This window comes from Trichosurus vulpecula, chromosome 4 (assembly GCF_011100635.1).
Source record: "Trichosurus vulpecula isolate mTriVul1 chromosome 4, mTriVul1.pri, whole genome shotgun sequence".
NCBI lineage: Eukaryota > Metazoa > Chordata > Mammalia > Diprotodontia > Phalangeridae > Trichosurus > Trichosurus vulpecula.
The window spans coordinates 229291649-229304134 of record NC_050576.1 but is presented as its reverse complement, the minus strand read 5'-3'; the positions used below and the strand labels follow the sequence as shown (position 1 = coordinate 229304134).

Sequence of the window (12486 nt, the reverse complement as noted above, 5' to 3'; positions counted from 1 at the left end):
TTGGCTCAGGGCTCTCTCATCACCAAGCCCTTCCCCTGGCTCTCCTTCCTCCTGAGGTATGAGGGTGTCAGGGGTTGTTGGAGGGGGAGCCGGGCCATCCATGGGCTGCCTGCTGTGCTGGCCCAACTGCATGTGACTACAGTGGACTGGCGGTCCTTTGGTTTCCCTTCCCCTTCTTCCCCATTCAGCTGAAATGCCCAGATTTGACTCCACTGAGCTCCTGGAGGAGTATTACAGGAGCTCAAAGCAGTCCCCTGTTGGATTTTTGCTTGAAGTAAATCCTCCTGGCTTCCATTGCTGGAGACAGAAATATATGTGGACCTAGGGAAGCTATTTATTGAGCCGGAAGAACCAAATCTGACAGAAGGGTGTTCAGATAATAAAGTTCCTGGTAATTAATTTAACTCTTTGTTCAGTGGAATCACAAACAGGGGGATGGACCTGGGAAAAGGAACATGATGATTAGGGAAGGAGAGCCAACACATTCTCTCCTAGTGCCTTTCTTTCTTTTTAAAGAAAAATGCCATGTTTAGTCAGAAGCAGCACTTACAAACTGTGGCCTACCAACTCCTAAGGATTCTATGGATCAATTTTAGGGGCTCCATGAATGTGGATGGGATAAAAAATACATCTTTATTTTTACTAACCTCTAAGTGAAAATTAGCGTTTCCTTTGATTATGAATGAGGACAACAAACTTTAAGAAGAGATCCAAAGGCTTTCTATGAGCTGTCTAAGAGCTCTATAACATAGACACAGTTAAGAACCCTTGGCCTAAAGGTAAGTTCTGAGGCCCCATAAGATTTTGAGGCCAATGATGCCTTCACATTCACTTGGCCTCTCCTGAATTGGTTCCACAGCCTGCTAACACAGGGGTATGTGTTGGTAAGCAAAATGGGCTCCTTAGCACTTAGTTCAACCAAGTACTCTTGAATAGTTTGGCTTTTGTTCCCTTTGAGTAATTTAGTGTATTTCATTGAGCCTTACTAGGTGCTAAGCCCCAGGCCCAAACCCCTATTAGGTGTAAAACCTTAGTGGGTGTGGGTTGGCAACTAAGGTGGGGCCCAAGGTGGGGCTAACTCCAGGGAGGGCCTAGTTTACATGTCTGGGACAGCAGAGGCTCTTAGACCATGTGGGTTTAAGTCGCCTCTTTATGATGATTCTAGGTCACGTGGGTGAGTCGCATGTGTGACTCACTCCTGATGCTGAAAAAGATATAAACCAGGGGTTGGCCTCCTCTTCCTTGGAGCTCTCTTACCCATAGCAGTGGTGGCACATGTGACCCTGGGCCAGCCCTTGTTCTGAGCTCCCAGGCTGAACCTAGATGTTGGTAACTATGAATCTGTATTTGGTCTGTCTGTTGATGTTTGTAATTTGTTTGTAATTTGCTCTGAAGTTCAGTGTGCTGGTCTTTTCCCCTGAGCTAAGTGAATGATATTTGTATGCTGAATTAAAGTAAGCTTGTCAGCCCCTTCACCTTGCTTTCCTTAGTTAAGCAGATCAAAAGAACCTGTGCTGTTGGCAGCTTTCTGGGTGCTGGCTGTGGGTGGATCTTATACCCCCACAGAAGCTGCTAGCTGGATTGTGAAAACAGGGTATCAAGCAGGTTTAATCACTTGGAAACCAGATAATAGCACTCACTGACCTTCCATGGGTGTATTACTGTCAGGCCGATTGGCAAAGACAACATCCACGTATTCGAGCTGCAGTCTCTGGAGGGAACCCTTCAGTCCTGAAAGAAGCAACAGAAATAGTCACACACAATCCACGGTGTTAGAAACACCTTAAAGTCAATGCTGAACAAGTCAACAACTCAACAAGCATTTATTAAGCACCTACTGTGTGCCAAGCACTGTGCTAAGTACTGGGGATACAAAGAAAAGGCAGAACAGAGCTTGGCCTTAAGGAGCTTACCTTCTAATGGATGAAAGGACATTAACTGGATGCTTTGCCATATTAAAAAATGCCAAAGTGCTCCTGAGTGCACCTTTTATAGCCTTTCTATCTTTTTCAGTTGTATTAATGCTTGGATTAGAAAACCCACTTGAACCTGAAATCATTAGATGTTTGTTAAACTGAATAGTGTTTCAGTAATAATGTTCTTCAGAGACTCAGTCATGTCCAGAGTCAGATTTAGGAATAAAGACTGCTTCTGTTTTCTTCTTAAAAGATGAAAATATGTCTTTACGTTAAGCTTAATCTTTCTGAGTCTCAGGTTTTTTAACTACAAAGTAATGGAGTTGAATTGGAAGGTCCTACTCTGGGGCTAGTGTGCTTGTTTCTATTATTTTAATAACTATTTCAATACATTTGGTTTCCTTTGTGATCCGGCACTTAGCATAGCACCTGGCACATAGTAGGTGCTTAATAAATGTTTTTTGATTGATTAATTGATTCTGTTATTAATTTTATCCACTTAAAAACTTGATTCTGAGAGGGGTTCTGTAGGCATCACCAGGCTGTCATTGGGGTATGTGACTCAAATAAAGGTCAAGAACCTGGACCAGATGGGCTCTGAGGTCCTTCTAGCTCTGTCCCTAGGATCTTATGATTGCATAGCTTTTTTTCTCAGTCTTAGAGGGTTCAAAAACAAACCACTAGGTCAGACATTTAGAGCTAGAAGGAAAATCAGCATCCACCTAATTCAAACCCCTCCTTTTTCTGATGAGCACCCTGAAACCCTGAGAGGTCAGGACTCTCCTGGTGATATTGGCAGGTTCTGGGACTCCAGTGTTCTTTTTTTACTGAATATCAAAATCACTCCCCCAGTAGTCCAGAGACACACTAGATAAGATGAACATGAGAAGGATCTGTGATTGTTCAAGTAGGAAACTCCCAGTGTGGGAACTCTCTCCACCAATCACAGAGTGTGTATTACAACTTAGAAGATAAATCCAAGGGAGATGATTGAGGCTCAACAAGGTTAAACCGCTTGCCCAGGATCACAAAGAGTCAGAAATATACAGAAAAATTAAGTCCAAGAATATATACATGGGAGTGTTACAATTTATGGGGAAATGAATTGAGGGCTTGACCTAGAACACTAATGCACAGTTATCATGGTTTGTAGAACCCCTAATTCTACCATTTCTATTCTGGTCATTCTTTAGAAAAAACAACTACTACATTAAGAGTCTAGGCAAAAAACAACTTGAAAATGTAGGAAAATAGTGAAAAAATGAGAATAAGGCCTCTGGGCCTGATAGCCATATCCCAGTTCTAATTACTTGGCTGCTTGCTGTGAATAGTCAGAGAAATTAATTAATTTCGCTAAAACTAACATTTTCCTAAAATATTATTGTGGAATGTGATTCAATGCACTCAAAAGAAAGAAATATTTTACCTCCATTTCCTGAGAAACAGCAGTTTCTTATCAGCTTATTTAATTACTTTGGAGGACTGAATATTTTAAATTTGTTTTTTTATTATGTATGTAAAATTCATTGTGTGTTAAATGAAGCTCTTATAAATTTAAATTTGATTGGTTCAATTTGGCTTTTGAGCTGGCTTGTAAGATCTTTTTTTACTGATAGGAAAGTGAAGTCAGAGTATAGTTTGGGAAATGTTTTGGTCTGAGATGACACTGGATGGAGGAGTATGAAGGCCACACTCATTTAGAGGGCCAGTTTAGCTAAGGTCACATTCTTAGAAGAGCTAATGATATAGCACTTAGTAGGAGACTAGCAACCTCAAATAGTCTGAATTCTCCGACCTGCTTCCACCCCCAGAATAGAAATTTCTCCCAATGTTTCTATAGTATCCTCAGCCTAGAGTATCTCCAATCATCCCAATGAAAATTTTGAAATTCCTAAAAATTTCTCAAAAAAAAATCAATTTAATTCCTTTGAATTTATCAGAAAATCTGTGCCTTCTGGGCAAAGCTTATCCTGAAAAGAATTTATTTCCTTCAAATAATCTACACTGTTTTGTGGTATAACTTTCTAGTTTCTTTTCAGTAGGACATCCCCCCATTCCTTTTCCCCATATACCCACGAAGTTTTTGTGTGTTTTATATATGCCCCCCCAAAGGTTGCTGTTAGAAATCCAGATGAACTCATGCTCCTCACAAAATATATGTCCCAGTAAAGTTACAGATTAAAAGACTTTGGGGTGGTCAAATCCTAATTTCAAAGCACTGTGGGTCCTGAGCTACTTAAAAGAAGTTTGAGATGAGCCCCTTAGTAAAGGGAAGCCTCCTTCTGTAAGACATTTACCTCAGGTATCCAGCTTTTAAATTTGAATTTGGGCATCCTGGATTGGATCTGAGGTGTTTTAAATGTTAATCCTTTTTTTAAAAGCCTTTTTATCAGGTTTCTTTCCCTTACCAACCCCCCCCCACCCCCCCCCCCCCCCCCCCCCCCCCACCCCGCCAACAAAGGAAGGGCAGCACGTTCATTGTCAAAGGCACACCAGAATGGTGAGGTTATCTTCGCAGGGCTTTCATGGGGATCAAGGGAGAGATAACTTCTGTAAGTGTTTCTGAAACCATAAAGCCAGCTTTCATGTCAGGGCTTAGAATCCTCAGCTCCCTTCAAAGCTTGGCTTCAGATACTACCTTTCACAAGAGGCCTTTTCTGAGCTCCTTGGATATCAAGGTGATATAGTGGAGAGAAAGCTAGGCCTGGAGTTATGAAAATGTAAGATCAGATCCAGCCTTAGACACTAGCTCTGTGACCCTGGGCAAGTCACTTAACCTCTGTTGGCCTCAGTTACCTTATTTGTAAAAAGGGGATGACAGTAACACCCATCTCTCAGGGTTGTTGTGAGGATCTAATGAGATATTATTTGTAAACTGTGCTGAGCACAGTGCATTGGTGCCATAGAAACACTAGCTATCATTATTATAATGCCTCTTTGTCTTGAAACGATTTTGGATCACTTCGTATTTAGATGTCTTTGTCCCCATTTTATCTCTCCCCTCCCTCTAAGTAGAATATAAGTTATTTGACTGGGAGGAGTCTTTTGGATTTTATTCTTGCATCCCTAACACTTTGCACAGTGCTTTGGAATGGTGAGGGGAGTGGAGAAGAATCTATTATTTCACTGGTATAGGGAAGTCCTGCTGAGAAAAATTTCTTTACCGATGCAAGATCAACAATTTACATTCTTTGAGATTTGGGGAGGTGGGGGAGACACAGTTCAGCATCTTTCCCAAGATTCCTCAGCCAGTGTCTCTGGTATCTTTCCATCTCCTATCCTACTAGTGCTTACAAATGTCTGGTAAATTGGATTAAATTATTAGGTAAATGGAGAATAAGATGTGGCGTCCAGTTCCCTTCCCCTGTTTTTGAAGCTCTTGGACAAGATTCTCTGATTTACTGTATCATTTAGAAGTCACATTTTCAAAATATTCCTTTTATATTGTGAGGCAGACAGCTCATTCGCCTAATAATTCTAGAGTCATATTTGGCAAAGAAGCGGCAAAGCATTTTGGCACTAGGTGGGAATTTTGTGACATTTTATTAAAGTTGAACACCCACCCCCTAAGAGAAGGAGCGTGGAGTAGCTCAGTGATTCCCAATGTTTTCTGTTTGTTTGTTTTAAAAAACCTTAACAACAACAGCACAATAACAACTATATACTGTGACAGCCCTAGCCCTGAGTAATTGAATGTACTATTCCTAATATTCTTTCCAATTATAAATAATATTTAGTGGAACCCCTTGGACCATCCCTGAACCACTAAACTGGGACCACTAGAGTATTAAGTGGAACATCAGATCTGCAATCAGGAGAACTTGCTTTTGTATCCTGCCTCAAACATCCACCTGGATGATACTAAGTGACTCAGTTCTCTCATCTGTAAAGTGCCTGTAAAGGGCCTGATGGTCTCTAGGGTGCCTTCTAGCTCTCCTTCTGTTTTTCCAATTATAGAAATCTTAGAGAATGTTGTACCTATCTGGAACAAAGACAAGGACTTTATATTCACTGTGTGTGAGGCCTTTAAAGGAAGGTTTTCCAAGTCTATTTCTGCATAAGGAAAGCTCATTTTGTACTTCACATACTATGTTGCTTGGCTAAGGTCATCCCTCTCCCCACTCCTCCCCAGATATAGTGCTGACTAAAGTGAATTTGGCTTCTGCCTCAAGGCCCATGTGCTATCAGATTGCCATTCCTTTTCACTGGGTGTTCAGAGCAGCAGAGATGGAAGGGAGGGAAGCTGGACTGGATATATATACTCATGGAGAATAAGGTGGGGGAGAGAGACTCAGCAGATGGAATCCCCAGGAGGCAGTACTCAGTGAACAAGCCATTGAACAGAATGCTGCTGGAGATTGGGTCTGATGAAGGTCCAAAGCAAAGGCCAAACACATGAGGACTGGAGAAATTAGAGCTCTGTCCATCAAGATCAGCATGGGAAACATCAGACTATGGTTATTGTCAGTGATGCTCCTCAATCACCAGACAGCCTTGCACTAGCTGAGGTTTTTTTTTAAGGGAACAATGGTTTCATCCAGCATCTCTGCTTTTAAGTACCATCCACCAAAATGGTACCTCTGGTCATTGGCATTCCAGGTGCAGGGGCTGATGAAAAATTGGGCTACTGAGCTTGAAGTCCCTCCAGATTTTTATGAGTCTAAAGATCTAGTGATTGTGTCTTCCTTCAGGGTCCCTAAGGTTTTCTCATTATAGTCTGGCCATAAATATTCTTAGAAATGGATCTTCTCTCTCTCTTTTTTTGTATTTCTGGGACCTTTCTATCTCCTATCCTTGGCTGAAATTGTAGACTATAGAATCTTTCTTTAAAAATCCAGTTCTTAAATCTCAAAAGTTTTCTGTTTTGAGTTAATGTTCATTTCTGGGGCAGTGCTCATTTGGGCTAAACTGGCTTGCTCTTCTGGAGAGATTAACTTCTCAGAGAACAACTATCTAATTCACTCGGGGAAAGGAAATTTTGGGCATTGCTGTGAAGCTGTATGAGGTCTGAATGAAATTGACTTTACAAAAAAATCCTGAAATTATGCACAAATGTTAGAGAAGATTAAACTAATGGGAATTCAATACCCTGCCTTATCTCTTGGTTTATAGGATCAGTCCTTCTCAATTTCTTCTCTTCAATTTTACCCTTTTGTCTTCTTTACTGATTTCCATCCTATGTCATTCCTTGAATTAAAAAAATCCCTGATTTTCCTCCCTAGAGGGTGGTGATAGTAATTAACTTCTGTTCTTCTGTTCATTTAGATTAAAATCTTTTCTACTGAATAAGTACAACTATAGGTCAGCTGTGATGGTCATTATAGACATAGTAACAGTGAGAGGTAGCTGGGTGTTAATATTTTACAATGTCAAGTTGATCACTATGGTCTGAGGAAGACATTTTTGCCATATTGTACTTTGTAGAAGCCAAAAACAGGAGGGATTTCACTAAAACTCCCACCTTGACAATCCCTCCACAACCAAAATATGTCCCTTTGCTCTGGCAACAAGAAAATTTACTTTGGCAGTGAAATTCCCTGTCCCCAAAGATGGGTTGAGCAGTGATAGGAGCTCAGGGTCCCTTTAGCCTACATCTGGTGAGTGGTGAAAAAAACATACTCATGAAAACAACAACAAAGAAGTAAGCAACCTGGGTCACAGTTAATAATAATGACAACCACAGAAAAGCATCATGGCACTGTGTATAGAGCTAGGAGGAGCTGGGCTCAAATCTTGCTTCTGAATCTATACTGGACAAACTGTATAACTGTCCAGTACCCCCAGAGAAGGTAGTTTTGCATTGGTAGGAGTCACCTCACAAAGGGCTTCCCTATCCAGATAACTCACAGGTGTAGTCCCAATCAATGATGATGTTGATAAAAATAAAACAACCTAGTTAGCACAGTGGACAAAGCACTGGAGCTTGGGTTCAAATCCAGCCTCAGACAGTTCCTAGCTGTGTCGCCCTGGGCAAGTCATATAACCTCTGTCTACCTTAGTTTCTTCATTTGTAAAATGGGGATCATAATAACACCTACTTTCCAGGGCTGTTATAAGGATCAAATGATACAACATTTATAATGTGCTTTTATAAACCTTAAAGTACTATTATATTATATATAAATTTATATATTGTATTATATATTATATGTAAATGATACATATAATTTATATATTGTATTATCATAAGATGATATTTATTAATATAATTATTACATAAGCTAATATTATAATTATAACATGATATTTCTAATATTGTAATAATTATAATTCTTATATCTATTACAATATTTCCACGCAGATAAAATATATGTGGTCATACTCTTTGGAAATGTTTGGGACCTGACAGTAAGCACTTAATAAATACTTTTAGAATTAAATTTATCTAAATAAATACCTTAAAGAAAGGGTAAGAAATGGGGCATTCCTGGGTGGGAGGAGAGAAGTAGTCAGAAACCCTAATAGTCTAGTAAAAAAAAAATAAGGGAGATCTGATGAGCCACAGGGAAATTCTGACTTTATATTATGTATATTCACTTATCTATGCACGTATATTATAAGCTCCCTGAGGGCTGGGATTGTTTCAAGATTTTTTGTTTGTTTTTCTTGGTATTGCCAGGAGCCTGGCACCATGCCCTTCATATAGCAAGCATTGATAAAGGTTTGTGGGATTAAATTGAATAAATGAACAACTGAAAATAAACCAAAAAGAAGAGAAGAGCAACACTTTAATTAGGAGATCAAAAAAAAAAAAACAAAAGGAGAACTGAGAGGAAGAATGGAAGGAAGGGTGACCACCAAGTTAATGAGCAAAGATCAAGAAAATTTTTCTGGAGTCTCCCTGAGTAATGAAATTTAGGAAAAATTACTTCTCACTTCTAAGAGATATAAGGGTCTGGCCAGAAACACTGCCCTGTGGAATTAAGGAGTGAAGTGGCTTTATTAAACAGACGATGGTTAATTTTCTCAAGTTCGCCCTGCCCCACCCCCTCCACCTCACAGGGCTGTTGTAAGGATCAGAAGGGATAACTTGATAATCGGGCTTTAAAGAACTCTGTAAATACGGGCTATCATCATTGCCTTCTCTATTAAGGACTTTTCTTTTAAGCTCTGTGCAAGAGATTTCAACCAGCTTCCAAACGGGAAATAGTTCCCTCCATTTCCAATGTTGTCTTCCAGGCTGTGTTGCTGGCCCAGTGAGAAGACTGAGAACCATGCAATGAATAAGATGGTTTAGATGCAGAGGAAAGGAGGATGATGTGGGCTTTCCATCAGCCAACTCCACCCTAACGCTGCCACCGGCTATCTGTGTGACTTTGGACAAGTCACCAGGCCTCAGTTTCTTCATCTGTAAAATGAGGACCTGATACTAGATAACGAGCTATACGGTCCCTTCTAACTGTAACTCTACAATCTGGCCTTCATTCTTGACAAGAAAGGGGAGCTTACAGAATTGTTGGCCTGTGGACAGCTACTGCGGAAAAGCGTGGCTGGCTCTGGGTACCATTTTCGTCACACTAGTAGCAGCCTCCATGAGAATCTTTTGGATAGCTGCACATTTTGTCTTTTGGTTAAATTTACAAAAGCTGAAACAACTGCAGCCCTTTTATGTGGGTATTAGGGTGACTCTCCAGGCTGTTTGGGGCTTCACTGGTCAAGTGCTTTCCTTCCCTGAATCATTAATTCACAAAATACAGTGGAAGAGAAGAAAGAGTACTCACCTTCAATGATGTGTTTTCGTGACAATCCTCTTTCCGTTTCAGCTCTGCCAAGATAAAAGAGGCAAATGACTGTGAGTGGGGGTGGCTATTGGATAGGTTTTTTTTCCTGTTCTAGGAGTACTGAAGAAAAATGTTCTCACTTAGACAGACCTGCTAATTTTATACACTGTTCTCGGCAAATACTTTGTGCTGGGCGGGTGGAGACCAGTGAGGAGGCTGGCTCTCGGTGAACTTTTTCATTGAAGTCCCAGTGAGATAAATTAAGCATGGACTGTCACGGGGACATTACCATTTATCCTCAACAATGCTGCTATTCCCCTCTAACTCAGGGACATTCACAGCACCCACATATGGTTTAATAGAGTTTCAACTCTCCCTATGTTCTTTTCTTTGGGGGTGGGGTAGAAGGATGGGCACTGACGACTTCAATCAAACAACTTAATTGCTTCAAAGGCACAGTGTCAAATCTAAATCTGTTACATACAGAATGACTGAAGTTTCCTTGGTGATGAAGCCCATCTTTGGTCTGCCAGTAATTGGATAGACTTGGGGGAGAAACTGAGCTGCTGGCCAGGTAATTTACCTGGCAGAGAAGACTCGACTTTGGGAATGCTGGGTAAAGTGGCCAGCCAGCGGTTCTGTGCTTGTTCTTGAGTCTCTGAAGTCACTGCCCACTGTGGGCAGGTTGAAGAAGATTTGCACTGGAAAGATGGTAGGCAAACACTTGTTTCTCACATTCACTTCAGCAAGAACTATAGATCAAGTGTTCATAACAGAATCATGCCAGGAAACATCAGAAGTAGAGGCAAAAATCTCACTTCTGAGGTCATTAAACAAATAAGAAGGCATATGTTAGTCGATTTATTGGTTTTTTGGAGAAGCAAGCATGCATCACACATCACCTTGTTCTTAAGGTGTAAGAGCCATATTGCCTTGAGTCCTTGTGATACTCACTAGCTGTTTGAGCCAGGGTAACTTACTTAGCCTCTGTGCCTCAGTTTCCTCATATGTTAAATGGGGTAATGTCTCTTATGCTTACATCACAGGGTTATTATAAAGAAAACATTTCATAAATGGTAAACTGTTATGTAAATGTGAGCTGTTAGCATTATTATTAAAATAATATAATTATATGTAATAATATGTTAATTATTATCATCACAGCATCATTATTGTTTTCCATAGAGAATTTAAAATTAAAAAGAACTGGTGAGCTCTCTCAAGAATCATTTGTTGAACCCCATGATGTTGATACGATTCACATCTCTGTGGAAGGAAACCCAAATCATAGATTTCAGAGGCCAAAGAGATATTAGAGATCGACTAACATCAGACTTGGAATCTGCAAACAGGTTTTTAAAAATACGTTGATACCTGTATTTCAATATAATTGATTTCCTTTGCAACTTTTATTTATTTATTTTATGTTTTGAAAAACATTATTCTGAGAAGGGATCCTCCATAGGCTTCTCCAGGCTGCCAAACGAGCCCATGACTCCCCAAATGGTAAGAACCCTTTGATCTATTCTAACCATTTCATTTTAATAAAAATAATTCACATTGGTAATTCACAAGTTTTATAAAGCATTTTTGTAGTGAGGAAGATGAGTCTCAAAGAAATGAATTGATTTCTTCAAGGTTCCAGAGCTCCTAAATGGCAAGGCCAGAATTTGAATGAGGCCCATGGGTTCTGAAGCCAGCATTATATCCACTGCCTCTTTCGGAAAGCCTTGCCTTTCAGCCACTGCTCAGTCCACTGCTGTCCTCCTCCTGATCCTGGGAGCTCACTCTGCCCTCTGGGGTTCCGGCTTCCCATCTTGTTTACATTTGGGAGTCACCTTTTAACCAATAAGACTGCTTAGAAATATATCCCCTTTTAAACAATTAAAAGTGACTGATTTGCCATAGTTCAGGTCCCCACTAATATCATGGCTCTTAGACAGGGTTTTCTCCCACCTAGCACAGTAAGCAGAAGGGAGTCTTCCAGTCCATAAATTCAAATTGTGGATGAAATGTGTCTGCTGCACCAATTTCCTTTGGACAGTCACTATTGTAAAAGACAACAATAAACCATCCAGCCCTTATTTCTTATGTAAACTAGATAATACTATATTACTCAGCGAAGCAATCATTCTTCCAGTCTGTTGTCTCCTCTGCGCAGTTTCTAAAATATAAGCCAGGCTTTGGGTCCACAGCAAAAGCCAAAACAATAGCCTAGTAAGATAGAACCAGGCAGATGCTATAAATCTACATTATTCATATGTAGTGCTGCTTTATTTATATTCAGGCCGCATTAGAGTATAAATCTAAATTCTATCTCTCCAACTTCATATTCATTGTGAGTGGCTTCAAAGAATCAAGGAAAATACATATTTTCTCTCCTCATGGAATAGTCTAGACAAGACCCTTTCCTCTGGATTTTTATCAATCTATCAATCACAGGCAGTCATTAAGGGCCTTCCAGACCTTTTGGCTCTCCACATTTCATGAGAATAGCACGGGGCAATCAAATCCAGTGGTAGATGGTAGAGCTTGCAGAGCTATGCGTTTTTCCAAAAGTCCAGCCTGCGTTATTGTGTGGAATAATGTCTCTACAACCTGAAAGGCAAGAAGGGAGCAGCAGAAGTCAATTCATCCTCGGAAGTTTGGATGGTGCGTCCACAACAAAGAGAGCCCTTCTCTTTCATTTGGCTTGACCGCAAGTAACGCAGAGACCCCATTTTCATCTCCAATGGGACGGTCCTTTTGATAGTAGTTCTCCGAGCTCACTGCAGGGAAGAGGGATCGCAGCACAAACCTGGGGGCAGGCCAGATACTTCTCACTGCAATAAAAACCGCTGTGCATTTTG

General features: G+C 40.5%; 1 protein-coding gene across 3 annotated transcripts in view; it reads right to left on the bottom strand.

Annotated features, from left to right (window-relative positions):
* Positions 1-12486, bottom strand: part of KCNAB1 (potassium voltage-gated channel subfamily A member regulatory beta subunit 1) — a 453996-nt gene that overhangs the window by 65451 nt on the left and 376059 nt on the right. For 2 of the 3 annotated variants that reach the window (XM_036757675.1, XM_036757676.1), the window contains exons 7-8: positions 9638-9681; positions 1645-1731 (exon numbers count right to left, since the gene is read on the bottom strand). In XM_036757675.1, the coding sequence (XP_036613570.1) occupies positions 1645-1731; positions 9638-9681 (131 nt within the window). The remainder of the gene's footprint in view (positions 1-1644; positions 1732-9637; positions 9682-12486) is intronic. The other variant, XM_036757677.1, reaches the window with a different exon arrangement.